We start from the raw sequence: 18,205 nt of genomic DNA on the forward strand, positions 1-18,205 counted from the left end.
AACAACCTTCCCCCCACAAAAAAATCTTTTAAACATAGAATAAATCCATGATATTTCAAGTAACAGAGCAGGCAATGAAAATAATAAACTAGTTCTGAAACTGAGAAGCTTCTGGATAAAATGGCAATATATACATTCATGCTTTGAAAGCAACTGTTTATTTTCTGCTCTCCTACTCACAGATCGATCATTAAAACACCATGCCTATGAAGCCAGGTGTGTAATAAGTACCTACCCGGAGTTCTTTTTGCTTTGTTAAGTATTGGTGATAGGGCAAAGAACAGGGTTCCCTGGATCCTTCAAGAATATTATAATCAAGAACCACTGATTCTTCAACTTCCACCGAAACATGTAAGATGATCTTTAGCTTCTGTTTGTGTGTTAGTCTCTCTCTTTTCATGCATCCACGTAACAAGGACATCCTGAATGCTCACTAGTACCAAGCTCCGTGCTAATCACTCAGTGCACATGTTCTCACTGAAAGAAGACACTCCATTTTCATACTCTGTCAATATTTGCATCTTTTTGTGACACTTATATAAACTGCCTTTTCTGTTTAGGCCCAGTGTTCTTTCTAGTACTCAACACACAATCAAAGTTTTCTTGCTCAGTTCTATTCCATTATTTAAGACTCCTTGTTTCATGTGCATAACATGTTTTTAAAATTTCCAACACTACCATCAATCTTTTTCATTTCTACCATCTTTGCAGTTAATTGTCTACATAAACAATACTATGCTTTGTAGTTCACTAAGACAGGTTCCATGACATCCTGACTACCCAGTGTCAACGGCAGCACTCTCAGAGCTATTAAAGCACAGCAGGGCTGGTCTCCATGGTGCCCAGAGTGTGAGTGTGTCTGTTATCCACATTCTTTTGGATGGCATCCACATCCATTTTGCTCACCATTATGCCATTAATACCTAAGAGTTAAGAACTTAGTAGGGAGGTGCTTGGGAAATATGCTATACAAATCAATATTTCATAGTGTACAGGAAATTTTATTTCCCATTATCTTACAACCTCTGCAATATTTCTATCAGAAATGAGTGGGACCTTAAGTGTCAGGAGCTTACACAGAATAAATACTCTTAGACATGTGAGAGGGATGAAGCATGGAGACTTCTAAGACCTAATGACATGACAACAAACATTTGAGAGCTTACTACAGTCTACACACTTCTAGGTACTCAGTCAGAAAAAGTCTACTAAGGTAGCTATCATACACTGCCCGTATTTCACAAGAAAACCAACATGAATTAACTTGTCCACAAAGATGGTAATGAGAAAACTGTGTTCTTGAATCAGCAAAAACAAAAGATTCACTGTCATCAGTGAATTACCTATTTCTCAATGTACCAATTTCTCAAAATCTATACGAGAAATGGATTTTTGTTAAATGAAGATCTAAATCGACTATCATTTTCTTTGAAATATGGTCATTACCATTGCAATCACATGGTACCTCTGAATGACAATCAAGAATTCCAGTTTCAGGATTGGAGGCATGGCTCAAATAGCAGAATATCTGCCCAGCAAGAACAAAGCTGGGTTTAAACCCCAGCAATGTACAAAATTTAAAAAAAAATTTAAATCTAGTTTTACTTGATTCACTTCAGAAGTGTTGTTCTTCCTCTGAAAGTTAATGGGTAAACAATTCTTACTAAAACCAGAAGCAAATCGACTTTAACAGCCACATTCTAAAGTGATTTTACATCAATGGCCAGTGTTACTTTCAAGAATGGGATGTCCCCAAGTTCTGATGCACCACAGAAACTTCTGTCCCTCAGAACACTATACTACATTAAAAAATAATAGTCATGGGCTGGGAATGTGGCTTAGTGGTAAAGTGCTTGCCTTGCAAGCATAAAACACTGGGTTTGATTCCTCAGCACCACATAAACAGAAAAGGCCAGAAGTGGCGCTGTGGCTCAAGAGGTAGAGAGTGCTAGCCTTGAGCAAAAAGAAGCCAGGGACAGTGCTCAGGCCCTGAGTCCAAGCCCCAGGACTAGCAAAATAATAATAATAATAATAATAATAATAATAATAATAGCCATAAATCTGTGTTTTATAGCCGTGAGACAAAAAGTTCAGCAGGAAAGTAGGAATTAGAGAGATGACTGAGAGAAAAGGAGAAATGGAGGGGGGTGAAATAGAATAAAATAGGTGACATATAGGATAAAAAAAATGGAGAAACAGCTACGTAAGATTTAAGAAAATTGTAACTACTTTTAAAACAAGTTTTGAAAAGCAAGGCAACATTACTTTGTTTAATAAAATAGCACATATTTTATTATACATCTCTTTTTTTAATTGTAAAGGTTACATAGTTACATAGATCAAGTAATGAGTACACTGACTATAGCAACACCTCAGATCACAATACTGTTTGGGCATATCTCATAATTGAGAAGCTAATCTAGGGCTGGGAATGTGGCCTAGTGGTAGAGTGCTTGCCTAGCATACATGAAGCCCTGGGTTCGATTCCTCAGCACCACATAAACAAGGGGGAAAAAAGCTAATAAAAAAAAGCTAATCTAAAACAGAAAGACTGTGTCCAACTTAAAGCCATATTGGAAAGACAGAAACAGGAAGTATCTGCCCTCTGCATAGATGTGTCAAGCAGTAAACAATGAGTAAATACTAACTGTATACCCACCTATTTACTTAAAGACACTATGTATATCATTTTTAAAGGCTTAACATTAATTTGGTAGATTTTCTTACTCCTCAACTATTTAAGGAGAAAAACTAATGAACATGAAAGAAATTCTTTCTAGTAACATTCTCAAGTGTAAGTATGTAAAGGAAGGAAGGAAGGATTTCTATTTGTTTATATACACATTATACATCTTTATATTTGAGCCATATCTACTTCAATATTACCAATGGCTTTTCTTGGCTAATACCACAAAAAACACTTATAAACTACTAGTTGAATAAGTGAGACATTGTATTTCAAGTAGTCAGTTCTCTGTATCCATGAGTTCTACATCCAAAGATTTAATGAACTATGGACATCCTACTCGCTTCAAAAAATTAGAGAAATTGTACCTATACTAACATTTGCAAACTTTTTTCTTGTTATTTTTTTCCCTAAACAATATAGTACACTGTTTCCCTAGCATTTTAGTTACTTTGTATTAGATATTGTAAGTAAATTAGAGAGGAATTCAAGTATGAGGGGGGAAAGGCATTCAATTAAATGCAAATACTATGGTATTTTACAGACAGGACAATTAATGCAGACTTTAGTTCTGCAGGACTCTTGGAACTATTCTCTGTGTATACTAAGGGATGAGGGAAAGTTCTTAAGCTACATCTGCTTCAACATGTCTGCTTAATAAGCAAGGTTATTTTCCTGTTGTCAAATAATGTTTTCATTTATTACAGTATTTCTAGATGCTATGCTAGAACTATCCTCAGTTGCAAAGCTTCTTCCAGACCCTTGAGATGGCCAGCCCTACCTCAGGAACCTGAGGAAGTGCTCAAAAGTGATTCTGCGTGAAGACAGACCAAGATTTTACAGCTGACCAAAGCAGCACATACACAAATTAACAGTTCACACTCTGCAAACGAGGCCTACAGTGTCATCAAAATGACAATGTGTGTAAGTCAGTTTTTCACACACATTGTCAAAAACTTGGTGAAATATATCACACTGTGACAATATTCCCTCTGGAAAGGGCTCCAACTGCACCAACGAAAGGAAGACAGAAAAGGGGCAACATCTACAGAGAACGGTCTGATCAACACTGTGCTGTGGTTATTAATGACAGGCTTTAATCCTATACAAAGAGCGCGCGCACACACACACACACACACACACACACACACACACTGGATTAAATAAAACACAGTTTATATGCTCCAAGTTGGAAATGGTTAAGTTGATGCTACAGTAACCTCATAGACTTGCAATAAACATTCAAAGTGTCAATAAAACATTAATTTTAAGTAAATAGAAACCAAAAGGTAAAGCTACCCTATTATAGTGCAGCAATAAACACTGATGATACAACATACTTACTAACTGTCCACCTCTGCTTTGCCATCCCCACACAACACCATCTTCTGACACTGGCAGCTGATAAGGGTTCTGCTCCAACGAAAATGAAGTGCTTTCTAAGACTTGTGGCTTATGGTAAAGATCCTGACTAAGCATCTGCTCATCTTCCAACACATCGTTTGTGATTGTGTGAGTCCACAGAGAGCCCACTGGATGGCTACCACAACCTTCAGGCAGTCCTTCAGGAAACAGAATCTGAGTTGCTAACCCTCCTGTCTGGTAATAGGAATATTCATTCGAAAACTGGGAGAAATCCTCTGGAAAACTCTGACAATCCACTTCTGAAGGCTTTTCCGATATAGTTGGGATATCTTCTGTGAGCAAAGCAACATGGTCATTATTTGATACTATAATTTCTTTGCTCTCAACTGGAATGGCAGGAATTAACTGGGATGCATCGTCAAGAGTGACTGGATCAACATCAACCAAACAAGGAAGCCCATTAGAAATGCTGCATAGCTCTAGATTTTCAACAGTCATTTCTGGATTTCCCACAAAATGCATTTCACCATTTAAAGTAGACTCTTCCACAGCAGACCTGGCATTTCTCTCTCTGAAATGGGACGCCTGTCCACTTGTCCCACATGGACATAAGCAGCTGTTAGGACTGATCTCGTCTTTACACGTTAGTTTTGCTTTACTCAATTCTGATGCATTATTATCAAAGGTACCAGAAATCTCTGGCTTCGGTTTTGTGTTTTCACCATTATTAATATAGTTCTCTACTATTTCTGACTTCTGTATAAATGAAATTGAACTTTGGCTTAAAGGTAGTATACTTTTAAGATCTTTATCTTTGTAGTTATTCATTTCATGTTCTTCATAATTATTTTCTATTTGGCTAGTTTCAAAATCAGGACTTGTTATGCTTGAACTAATACAAGGTGTTTCCCAGTGAAAGGTTTTTGCAGAATCTGACTTGATGTTTTCTATGTCCTCTTTACTTATCTTTCTGTAATTAGCTATTTGTGATTCCTTTCCAGCATTTTCCAACTTATGAGGACCACTGAGTTGGTCATGTAACACAATGATCGGACTCTTCACACATGTTTCATCTTCTATTTCTTCACTCTGGTCTATTTCTCTTTCTTCTTTACCGTTATAGACGAAAACAGAAGAAGATGTAAAGATACCCGGATGAGATCTGGAATGATCATGAGACTTGTTATCTGGCGACAGTGCTTGTGAAATTTCAAGTTTTGCGGTGTCTACCTTCTGGCCCACCCCTTTAGTAGTGTCTGATTTACATTCCACATGAGTTAAATCACAAGCCTGTGTCTGAGCCTTGTCTGTCCCACTATCTACACATGGATCTTCGTGACACCAAGATTTCAACTCAGCCGCCCTCTTGCTATGATCCTCAGCCTCTAAAATGCTCATTCTGTCTTCATCTTGGCAAGAAGAACAATTTTCAGGCTGCTGGAAGGATAGTTTACCTCTGTGTGCCAGCTGGGCACTTTCGGTTTCCAGGCTGCCATCCCCTGAGAGTTGTTCCTTTGTTAGAGCCAGCCCTGACAGGGGTGCAGGATCAAGTCTGCTCAGGGTGACCTCTCCGAAATGAGCATGACAATCGTCTCCGAAACTCTCTGAAGAGTTATATCTTTTGGGGTTTAAATCAATCCTATCTAGACCAAAGGAAAGGATAACATTGTGGTGGAAATCATCCTTGTTTTGCATTGGTTTTGTAGGGCTATTTTCTCCTTCTCTCTTAGAGTTTACTGACACAGCTTCAGTTTCATCATTCTCCTTAACACATGAAGCGTCACTAGGTAAAGGAGCAGGTGAATCATCTATCTGACTTCCTATCCCAGAAGCATGGCTTACCCTTCCTCTGGTAACAGCACACACACGTTTTAGTGAGTCACTAGTGGTGTTAACAGTTAACTCAGGGAGTAGGCCAATATTATGCAATGTACTACTTTCTGTGTAATCTTTAGGAAATTTGGTATAAGCTTCTGCCTTTAAGGACTCAGCTTGCAAGTTATCAATGTTTGCTTCACAAAACGGATTACTGTCAATTAAAAGCTCAGAATTAGGTTCAGGTTTTTCACTGACTACTTCTGTTTCAGTTGGGTCCAACATGTGTGGAGGTGACGGTTTATTCTGCTGCAACTTTGGCGCTGCTGCTGCTGAGAAGGCCTGAGAGACTGCACATTCCTTCCCGCTATCTACAGGCCAGTCCACACCGCAAACTTCAGAGGTAACAGCTGAATGACATTCTTCTCCTGCAGCTGCTCCGTGGATGGGAGGGTGCAGTCCTTCCTCCACAGTCAGGCACTCGGGGTCTATAACACAAATGCTATAAAAGGTGCTCTCTCGTGATTTCTTACATTGTTGGTTACCCACATAAATCGGGCTTTCATCTTGCAACTCCCGAGTGGATGCATCGAAAGAGTTATCATCATTAAAACTACTGATCTGAGCATTTACCACGCTTTCTTTCTCTATTAAAGAGTTGTTACAAGTGGCCGTGTAACAGCTCGGAGGGGCCTGGTGAGAACATACCGGCACACGGGAGAGAGACCGGTCCTCTTCAGAATAAGCCTGTCTGTCACCATTCGTGCCACCGACACTCTCGGAATTCTGCTCAAGAACAGAACTATCTGAATTCCTGTCACTTTCACCTAAACTGCCATATCTATTGAACAACTTAGATGTTGAAGAGGAAACAAAATTCAATGACTGCTTTCGTCCATAATCTTGTTTGTGCCCAGGCCTTGTAAAAATTCTAGTCCACATATTCACACCAGCAGCTGCTCTGCTGGTCCCATTCTCAACACTGTGAAGCTCCTCACCTTCAAGGGTATCAAATAATGAAGATAAAGTTTTACTTATCTTGTTTTCCGACTCCTTCTTCTCCACAGATTTTTGTAACAGGCCCATTTTCTCATTGTCACTTAATTCTTTGCTGAAGCAACAACCCATGTTTGCAAGTTCAAAAACTCACATTACAATGCTTGTCCTTTTCTGAGACTCTACAATTACGTCTCACACTAACTTGCTATGATTTCTGAAGAGAAGCCAACACCCAGATATCAAAAATAACTCCTTGCATAGCAGTCACATGCTCCTGCCACTCAAATGCGAATCCTAACGACAACAGAGCCCCTGCCCGGCAACTACCATACTCCTGGTGCTGAAATCCAAGTAGTGCATGCAATCTGAAGGTTCAAAATAGCAGCCAAACACAACTACACAGTATTTTTTCTTATTTTTCTAATTGTAATAAAAATTAGATATTTATAGTATTTGTAACTAGTTTGTAACTAGATATTTGTAACAAATTTTCTAGCTTCAATAAATAATATCTGTATTAAGGAATTATTCCTAATTTTGTCAAGAATGCAAATGGAATGGTGCCAGTTAGAAATACGTGTTAAAGTGCTTGTGATGAAATGACAAGTTATCTAGAATTTACTTTTAAATATTTCAGAAAATAAAGTAAATGTAGACAAACATGAAATTCTAAATAACCGTATATGCTGGGGAAAGAAACAATGGAACAAGAATACCCGATATGAGGGTGGGTAATTGCTCAAGTTCATGATTGGTACACTGGAGTTCACTGCATTATTCTCTCTGCTCTGCAGATGCTTGAAAATTATAACTAAGACAAAAGGAAAGAACAAGAGAAAAAAAATCTACACCCACTAGTACTCATAATAGGAAGGCTCCCAAAAGCATATTATACTGCTGAATGGTTAACCTGAAAGATCAATATTGTGTAAGAAAGCAGGCAGATGTCATTTGCACACAGAATATATGTAAAGGGGATGTTCCTAGAAATTTAAGCTTTCTGATTGCTACACTGCTATTCTTCAGGACTTAGACCTATAATAATCAACATGAATTATTACTAAGTATTCATTCAAAAACTGTAGGCAAAAGGACATACTTTTGTTTGTTGTCCATTTTGTTTCAGTGAAACAGGATCAAACAAACCCAGGACCTGTTCATGCAAGCCAGTGCTCTGCCACGCAACTGTGTCTCCAGCCAAACAAGCAAAGGGTAAGCATCTATTTTTCCAAAATCATTATCTGTTAAGAAGTTTTAAAACATTATATTCTGACAGTTCAGGTTTAACTGAGTTGTCTGCAGAGAGGAGAGTCAGATTTTCAATTTAAGCTTATTAGTTACACATTTTGATTAGAAAAGACCTGGCATAACTCACTGTCTTCCTTCTCAGAGGTAATTTAACAAATTACTTGAAACTTAAACATCACATTCACACTCCTCCCTTCTTTGTTCATTTATGTTAAATGCAATAACCATTAGACCAGAAAATACCTGAGGCCAAGGTAGCTACTCTAAGGGAATCAAGCAACGTGGCTCCAAAGTGTACAGCAGGGTTTAGAATCTGGAATCCTCAAATGGGATTTAGCATGAGCACAAAAATCATCTGACATGAGTGTTTGCTATAGATGGAATCTGTAGTCCTAACAGGTAACTTTTAACACCACTGATAAATGTCAAGTTACTAGGTAATATATTTTTCTACAGAGAAGAAGTGATTCACTGTCAAAAGTAGCTGTCTCTTTACCCCCAACACCTTCAAAGCCTTCTTAATCCCTTTCTTTTCCTTTTTATTTGCCCTGGTGTGTGTGTGTGTGGGGGGGGGGTTATCCTGGGGCTTAAACTCAGGGCCTGGGAGCTGACCCTGGGCTTTTTTGTTCAAGGCTGGCACTCTATTTGAGCCATAGCTCCACTTCCAGCTTTCTGGTGGTTAAAGTTAAGAGTCTCACCAACTTTCCTGCCCAGACTGACATTTGAACCCCCATCCTTGGATCTCAGCCTCCTGAATAGTCAGATTCTATATGTGAGCCACCAGTACCCAGCAAATCCCTTTCTTGGTTGTACTATCCTTCATCTTAGCATCAAATCAAGGTATTAGGCACAATGTCATTGTCTATATCTGGTACTCTCCTATTGTTGACCACTGAAATCTAGCTCTTGCTTACAGCATCCCTTGGAGCTGTTCTTGCTAAGGTCATAACTTAAGGTGAAATCATTTGTTCCTTCTTCACTTCACTTCAGTTAGCCATTTTCTTTCTCCATTTGTCTCTGGTATTCTGCCCATCTCTATAAACACTCTCCTTTCTATTTTCCTTGCAGTTTCTGAAATATTGGCAAGCTCCAGAGTTTCATCATTTTTCCTGTCTGCAAATGCAGAGAAATTAATGCAAATTTAGCACGTTAACTTTTTAATTCAATATACTTCAAACTGAAGCCACTTATTATATCAAGGTTAGATAGAACATTCAGAAAGACACTCCTTTGCTAGGGACAAAATAGAAGACTACTGCCAAGTGCCAGTGACTCACACCTGTAATCCTAGCTACTCACTCAGGAGGCAGAGATCTGAGAATCACAGCTTGAAGCCAGCCTGGGCAGGAAAGTCCATGAGACTCTTACCTCCAATAAATTATTCAGAAAAGGCCAGAAGTGGCACTGTGGCTGGAGTGGTAGAGTGCTAGCCTTAAGCAAAAGAAGGTCAGGGAGAGGGCACAGGCCCTGAGTTCAAGAAATACAAGATTATTTCTTCTGTAGACACAATTATATCTCAATGCCTCCTAATTTCCTATGTATGCTTATTTTTTTATTTGTTTTGTTTTTGTTGCCAGTCCTGGGGCATGGACTCAGGGCCTAAGCACTGTCCCCGGCCTCTTTTTGCTCAAGGCTAGCTAACACTCTACCCTCTTGAGCAGAACCACTTACGGCTTTTTTCAATATATATGGTGCTAAGGAATCGAACCCAGGGCTTCATGTATACAAGGCAAGCACTTTACCACCAGGCCATATTCCCAGCTTTCTATACTTATTTTTGTATCAAAGGCTTACATAAAATTTGGTAACACAATCTTGCAGGTTATACTAGCACTAGTAGTAATATTTGTGAATCCCATGTTCATTAGTGAACAATCTCAATAGAGATTACCTGTTTTTATCACTTATACTCAGATTTGTTGAATGAATAAAAACTCAAACCTTAGTGAAAAATATTAACTGCCTGCCTATTAAACATAAAGCACTAAGCTAGATTCAGGACACAGAAAGGAAAACAGGGAGACAGAAAGTATAGTTCTGATTACCCAAGGCTAGAGAAGGTAGAGAGTTGAACTGTAAATGAACCGATAAATATAATGAAAATGTTCTGAAACCAGACCACTTGTATATACCTAAAATCCAAGCTATTAGGGGGACTAAGGTAAAATAATTCCAGGCTCAAGACCACATACAATAAGATCCCATCTATGGACTCCTTCAAAATAAATGTCTATATCAACATTACAGTGACGAATGCACAACTTAGCATCAAATTCTATACCTTCAATCTAACATAAATAATAAAATGATGAACTATAAGGGTTTGGATATTCTTCCATTTTATATATATATATATATATATATATATATATATATATATATAATTAAGAGTAGGTGAAAAGAGATAGGTACTTGGTTCAAGTGGTAAAGCATTAGCGTTATCTCAGCAAACAGAAGGCCCTGAGCTCAATCCCCAATATTCCTCTCTCCTGCCAAAAAAGAGTAAATGAAATTATTCAACCTCTCAATTAATTTCTACATGAAATGCTTATTTGGAGCCTTAGATGGTGCTTACTGTAAGTTATTTAAAAGCTGTAAGATAATTACTTCATATATACAAATGATGAAATGCAGGATTAAAAATTATATATATATATACATACATATATATATATATGATTTGTGAACTGTGTGCTTTTAAACACTGAAGAGTACAGTCTGACATTTACTGTACCCCGGGCACAGTGATAAATGAATGGATCTTCTCTCCTTTTGAAAAACATCTACACTTCCTAGCCTTTTCACGATAAGCATTATTTTAAGTAAGGAGCTACCTAAGAATCTAAGCTATAATTCATATGGGAAGTAAATTACCTGACTCAAAGCTGGGATGGAACTTGTTTGAGAAGTGGTTTGAGATATCGGACCATTCATCTGTAAAATTAAAAACATCAAAACACTGTAACTACAATGTTAAGAAAACAATCTCAACCACAGCCATTAAGCAAAACAAAAATTATTGAAAAATACATTTTTACATGAAAAAAAGCATGAATGTATTTACAAGAACATAGAAAACTTACAATCAATAATTTTGAAATTGTAACTAATAATTAATTCCCAAGTATTTCCATTTTCACAAAGCCATTTAGAAATTTTGACTATTATTATTTGACAGGATAAAATTATAAAATGAAGGTAGCCAAAATTAAATATGGATAATATGAATAAAAGCTTAATTAACTCTTCAATTATACTTTACTATAATGGTTGCAATTTTAGTGAAATATTCATAATTTGTAACTGCATGCTCTTGATTTTAAATAGAAAGCTTTAGCCACCTAGCTCCTTGGAAGAGTAACATCCATAGGAACACAGTTTAAGGCCAGCCTGGGTGAAAAACTTTGTGAAACTTCTTTCTCCACCTACAGCTAGTATGGTGGCCTATACCTGTCGGCCTAATGTAGACAGAAGATCTCAGTTCCAGGCTAACCACAGCAGAAAACTCCACAAGACTCCACCTTAACAGAAAGAAACTGGGCATGATGTGTGCCATGAAGTGTGCACTAGTCATCCCAGCTACAAAAGGAAGCCTAGAAGTGGTGGATCTAGTCTAGGACAATGCCAGGGCAGAAAGTGAGACTAATCAAAAAAATAACCAGCTCCAAGAGGCTAGAGCTGTGGCTCAGTGGTAAGACATCTGCCTGGCCAATACAACGGTTGGGTCAAACCCCAGTACTGCCAAAAAGTAAAACACAAAGCTCTCAACGTGTCTATGGAGTTACAGATACCCTGTTTTTCCTATGACCTAAAGTTCATAGTAAGCGCTCAAATATTTTTTCAGACCAACAACTTTCAAAACATAGCAGCCCATATACTACACCTAGGCATTTGAGAAAACAAATTTATCAGACAACAGAAACTATAAGAATTTTATTTTCTCTCTCACCATGGACCATAACTCCTAGTTGTCTTTGTCTTAAATATGGGTCCTATGGGCTGGGGATATAGCCTAGTGGCAAGAGTGCCTGCCTCGGATACACGAGGCCCTAGGTTCGATTCCCCAGCACCACATATACAGAAAACGGCCAGAAGGGGCGCTGTGGCTCAAGTGGCAGAGTGCTAGCCTTGAGCGGGAAGAAGCCAGGGACAGTGCTCAGGCCCTGAGTCCAAGGCCCAGGACTGGCCAAAAAAAAAAAAAAAAACCACAACCACAAATATGGGTCCTATGTCCCTTATTCCAGTGTGGGTTCTATTCAACCCCCAAAGGAAAGGACTGTCACAAACAGATGCCAAGAAAAACAGAAATAGGCCCTAGTTCTCTCTGTTTATTTCCAGTAGATCCTGCCCCCTATTTCTCTACATGCTTTTCCATAACTATGCACTTCTGTCTCAGAGCCTTCATTTCTAAGGGCTCCTGTGTTACATTAAATACCTTACTAAACACATAGGTTCATTTTTCTCTTATGCACCTGTCTTGCGTTTGGAGTGTATAAGCCACGAACCTCACTGAAACTGTATTATTTATATGCAAGACCAAAGACACTTTGTCAGAAAGAGAAAGAGGTGCCTTGTCCCTTCCCTCCGATGACACCTACCAGATGAGAGCTGTCCTTGCCCTCTTGGACTCGCTGCGCCTGCGGTTCAGCCACAACTTTAGTGTCCTGATCAGAAGTCATGGGCTCCACTGGAAAAAGATGGATGCTAACTTCAGGATGCTGCAAAATGACAAAGACAGTAAATGGCTCATTTGAGGGGTATAGCACATCACCAGTTCTCGAAATAATATTTGGTTCTTCAGTTAAGTTTCTTTTTCATACCAATTTGGTGGCAATGATGATATTGGAAAACTCAGTGCAAGTATACTAACACAGGAAAACTTACTAACAAGGATGGGAGGCATGGTCCAAGTGGTAAAGTGCTGCCTAGTAAGCACAAGGCCCTAAGTTCAAACCCTATTACCACCCATAAGAAAAAAGTAACCATGGAAGAAAATCTACTCAGATAATTAAGAGGTTAACATCTAAAATATATGAAGAATTTCTACCATACAATAAAAAAAAACAAAACCTACTTTGAAAATAGTCAAATTATCTGAGTAGATATTTTTCCCCAAGATGTAAAAATTGTAGACATTATCTAAGAACTAGCGTCTCATTATCACTTTATTATTATTGTACTGGGTTTGAACTCAGTGTTACACTCCCTAGGCAGGGCTGTACTACGTGGGCCACACCCTCAGTCCTTTTTCTTCTGGTTATTTTTAGGTGGGGTTTTGCTCAGGCTGGCCCAGATTGTGAACCTCAAATTCATATTTTCTAAGTAGCTAGAATGGCAGGTGTATGTCACCATGTTCGAATTTTGTTTGCTGGGATGTAGTCTTTATTACTTTTTGCCTACACTTCCTCCCAACTACAGTCCTCCCAATCTACTTGCCTTACAAGTAGCTAGGGTTACAGGGTAAACCACTGTACCTGGCTTGACATCACTAATTACCAGGGAAAGACAAATCAAAACCGCAACAAGATACCACCTCACACTTGTGGAGGACAAAGGGAAGCCCATATATACTGCTGGCAACAATGTACAACCATTTTGAAAAACAGAAGCTTCCTCAGTCAGGTGCCAGTGGCTCACGCCTGTAATTTCAGCTACTCAGGAGGCTGAGATCTAAGGAGTGCAGTTCAAAGCCAGCCTAGGCAGGAAAGTACATGAAGCCTTCATCACAAAAAAAAAAAAAAAAGAGCAAAAAATGGAGCTGTGGCTCAAGTGGTAGAGTACTAATCTTAAGCAAAAGAAGCTCATGTATGGAGCCCAAACCCGGAGCTCAAGCCCCAGAACACGCATGCACTCACATACATAAAGGAGGTTCTCCAAAAATTTAAGAGGCTGCTATACTATGTGATACATTCAGTAACTCCATTTCTTGATATACACCTAAAAGGAATGAAATCACCCCTTATAACATTATCCCAGGTTCTTCACAGCTTAAGATATGAAACAAGCCAAAGTTAACATCAATAGATGATGGATATACAAACTGTGGTATGTGTATGCACACTTTTAATCCTAGCTATACAGAGGCTGGCCCTATGAGACTCCTATGTCCAATTAATCATCCAAAAGCTGGATGTGGAACTGTGGCTCAAGAAGTTGAGCACTAGCCTTGAACCAAAATATCTGATAGCACCCAGGCTCAATGCTTAGGTCTTAATACTGATATGCATTTGCATGTGCAGGTGCAGACACACACACACACACACGAAGGGGAGATGGGGAAAACATGGGTCAAAAGGCACAAAATTTCAGATATAAGCCAAGGCAGGCCTGGATGGTTCACACCTAGTATCCTAGCTACTTAGAAGGCTGAGATCTAAGGATCACAGTTTGAGGCTAGCCTGAGACTCTTATCTCCAATTAAGCCAAGCTATGTCTGTGGTGCTAGCCTTGAGCAAAAAGCTCAGGGACAGCACCCAGGCCCTCAATTCAAGCCCCAGAACCAGCACCAAAACAAACAAACAAACAAACAAAAAACCCAAAACGAAACAAAACAAAAAAAACCCAAACACATATGTTTAAGAAATAAGCCTACTCATTTAAAGTGCAACATGAACACTACTAGAAATTTGCTAAGAAAGATTTTAGGTGCTGTTAGTACACACAAAAAGCAGGGAACAAATCAAGATGATGGATCTATTGAGTTGACTACTGTAACTACTTCACCTCATCAAATACATAGTACTACAAAACTCCAGAAAAACAGAATTTCAGACATCAAAACAAGTATATAGTTTTTGGTGAATTCCAAATTTGTATATATAGCTTTGACTAGCTCCATTAGTTTTATTTTGTTCAAGGCCAAAAGTTGTCAAGACAAACAAAGAATAATTTAAAAAAACAACCACTTTACAATGTTTAGACATATGGAACTTCACATATAATACCTCTTTTACCTTCCCCAAATCACTTACAAAGGGATAACTCTTCTAATTCTCTATCATGAGGCTTTCTACATCTGCCTTTTAAGGTATTTCTTTTTCTTACTGCACATTACACTACTTCACAAACAAGAGCTCAACTCTAACCCAGATATATTTTCAGATTTTTCTGAAAATAATTACAGAGGGCCAAAAATAGGATTTCAAAATAAAACTTTTTAATGTTGGTAACCAAAGATATTTCCCATTTCTGTAAGGCTGCTTCTCCCCATTTTCAATGTTACACAAAATATCATCAAAACTCTTGCTAATGAAATAATCTGATGATCGAAGGCAATCTCCGATTGTCAAAACTGTATCAATCAGGTTGGGAATGTGGCTTAATGGTAGAGTGCTTTCCTAGCATGCATGAAGCCCTGGGTTCATTCAATTCCTTAATACCACATAAACAAAAAACAATAATAAAGATTTTTTTAAAGAACCTTAAAAAACAATCAATCACAAAAGCATAAAACATTCAAATGCTGTAAGATACACCTGAAAATGTAAAGTATCAGAAAAGAAAGGTAAGGAAGGAATTAAGTTTTAGATTTTTTTTAATGTGGAAATAAAGGCAAACATGCTAAATTTTAAGCCTTGTATTTATGTGCATCTTCTATTTATGCGTACGTAGTACCAATGTCTTACTAAACTAAGTAAAAATGTGACTTCATTTAAAGAAATACATTAGTCAATAGTGAAAATGTTATTAAAATAGAAAAAGTCTTGAAAGAATGTTATGAACTTCAGGACACAAATTTAAGAATATCTGGTTCTATGCCAGGTGCTGGTGGCTCACGCCTATAATCCTAGCTACTCAGGAGGCTGAGACTTGAGGATCATGGGTTGAAGCCAACCTGGGCAAGAAAGCCTATGAGACTCTTTATCTCCAACTAACCACCAGAAAACCAGAAGTGGTCCAGTGGCTCAAAGTGGTAGAGTGCTAGTCTTGAAGTACAAAAGCCCACCTCCAGGCCCTGAGTTTAAGCCCCATGACTGACCCCCCCCCCCAAAAAAAAGAAAGAAAAGGAAGGGAGGGAGTTAGAGACGGGGGGGGGGGGGGAGAAGAGGGAGGGGGAGAGAGAGAGAGAGAGAGAGAGAGAGAGAGAGAGAGAGAGAGAGAGAGACTCATATTTGTGCTCGGGCTAGTCTGGACCACAATACTCTTTACTCATCCTGTGTACCGAGTATTATAAATTGTATATTACCATGTCCAGCTTGTTAGTTCAGAGTTGGGGGGGTTGGTTTTGCCTTTTGTCTTCAAGACATTATCTTCAAGATAACCAGCACAAAAGAGACTTGGAGGCATGGTTCAAGTGGCAGAGCATCAGCCTAGCAAGTTTAAGGCCCTGAGTTAAAATCCTAGTATTGACAAAAAATAAAAGAATTTAAACATATCCCAACATCTACTGCTGGGAATTTTATAAATGGTAGATCAGATACTGAGTGAAGCAACTTTTCAGTCATATCATTAAAATTGGAACTCCAGGCATATTTGTCTTGATATTAAAAAAAAAGGACCATCTATGAGGTATTCTTGCCAAAAAGGAACTATATTTAATCATGCCTCTAGGTCTGACTTGCAATTTAAAGGCAATTCTGAGGAAGTACTTGTTAAATAACACAAAGCAAAAGCTATCAGTTAAGTCCAAAATGTAGGGCAAAACAAATGACCTCATTTTTACTGCTATAAAACACGAAAGCTTTAACCAAAATAACCTAATGTAATGTGAGAACTATGTTTGGATCTTTAGTCAAATAAATCAAACTTATGACATTTTGGACACAAAAATACTAAAGACTGAATAGATAATAAACATTACAGAAGTGATTTTGCTATGTTCATTCAAGGTGGTAGTTATTTTGTTTGTTGCTGTTGTTGTTTTAAAGGCCTTCTCTAGAAGAGACATAAGCTGGGCATAGCTGCATGTGCTTGGAGCCCCAATGATTTGAGGGGCTATTCAGGAGGTTCGTGCAGTCAAGGTCAGCCTGAGGTACCCAGGAAGTCCACAATATTTTGTTGGTAGAAATGCAAACTCTGGGGCTGGGGATATGGCCTACTGGCAAGAGTGCTTGCCTCGTATACATGAAGCCCTGGGTTCAATTCCCCAGCACCACATATACAGAAAATGGCCAGAAGTGGCGCTGTGGCTCAAGTGGCAGAGTGCTGGCCTTGAGCAAAAAGAAGCCAGGGACGGTGCTCAGGCCCGGAGTTCAAGCCCCAGGATTGGCAAAAAAAAAAAAAAAAAAAGAAATGTAAACTCTGTGCTTCCACACTCGAAGCAGTTTGGCAGCTTCTCAAAATGTAAAGCAGAGTTATCATATGACGCAGTAATTTCACTTAGACACATATTCAAGAAAAGTGAAAACATGTATTAACATAAAATCTAGCACACAAACTTTCATTGCATTATTCATATAACCAAAAAGTGATAAACGATTACAACTGCCTTTTATAAATGCGCCTGGCTTAATTCAATTGATTTAAAAACATTAATGAGGAAAATTATAATCTGAGAATTTGATAATTTCCAAATTAAAGATATCATTTCTCCCAAATGGCATTACATTTTTTTCTTAGTATAAAAGGGTGGTGTGGAAACGTAAATAACTTATCTCTGAAACAAAAACCTACGAAGGCAAAGAAGTATTTGAATTACTATTATGCAACGACTAACTGCTTCACAAGGTACTCAATAAATCCTGCTAGGTCTCATGTCCATTTAGCAGAGTACGAAATGAGTTCAGAAATAATGAATGAAGGCCAGAAAGCAGGTAACTTCACGGCTGAATTATACCCAAGTCTCTGTGCTCTGAGACTGCAGGTAGAGTAGGCACTTCGCCCATCAGTCCAATGAATACCACCTCAGGAGTGTACCCGGTGTGTCTTCATTCTGTCAATGTGCCTATCATGGTGTTAGCATGGGAAGACAGGCTAAGTACTTCCTTTTAGACAACAAGAGCAGTGATCTGATTCAATACCCAAATTAAAATGAGGTGTACTGAGAGATAAATTAATGCACCTCAGTAGAGGATGTAAACAAATCTATTGATAACTGTTTCATCGTGGATTGAATTTATATCATGCATTTTTTCTGAAATGTTCTACTTTTCT

General features: G+C 38.4%; 1 protein-coding gene and 1 long non-coding RNA gene across 5 annotated transcripts in view; one reads left to right on the forward strand and one right to left on the reverse strand.

Annotated features, from left to right (window-relative positions):
- Larp4b (La ribonucleoprotein 4B) overlaps positions 1 to 18,205 on the reverse strand; it is a 60,477-nt gene that overhangs the window by 26,175 nt on the left and 16,097 nt on the right. Inside the window, exons 2-3 of one of the 4 annotated variants that reach the window (XM_048367444.1) lie at positions 12,712 to 12,831; positions 10,988 to 11,047 (exon numbers count right to left, since the gene is read on the reverse strand). In XM_048367444.1, coding sequence (XP_048223401.1) covers positions 10,988 to 11,047; positions 12,712 to 12,792 — 141 coding nt within the window. In that variant the 5' untranslated portion in view covers positions 12,793 to 12,831. Of the gene's footprint in view, positions 1 to 4,030; positions 8,030 to 10,987; positions 11,048 to 12,711; positions 12,832 to 18,205 lie in introns of those variants that run through there. The other 3 variants (XM_048367443.1, XM_048367442.1, XM_048367441.1) reach the window with 3 other exon arrangements.
- On the forward strand, positions 3,683 to 14,376 carry LOC125366751. The gene is made up of 3 exons (XR_007213966.1): positions 3,683 to 3,859; positions 5,911 to 5,919; positions 14,359 to 14,376. It is a non-coding gene; the product is annotated as an uncharacterized LOC125366751 (long non-coding RNA).

Source organism: Perognathus longimembris, chromosome 18, assembly GCF_023159225.1.
Source record: "Perognathus longimembris pacificus isolate PPM17 chromosome 18, ASM2315922v1, whole genome shotgun sequence".
Taxonomy (NCBI): domain Eukaryota; kingdom Metazoa; phylum Chordata; class Mammalia; order Rodentia; family Heteromyidae; genus Perognathus; species Perognathus longimembris.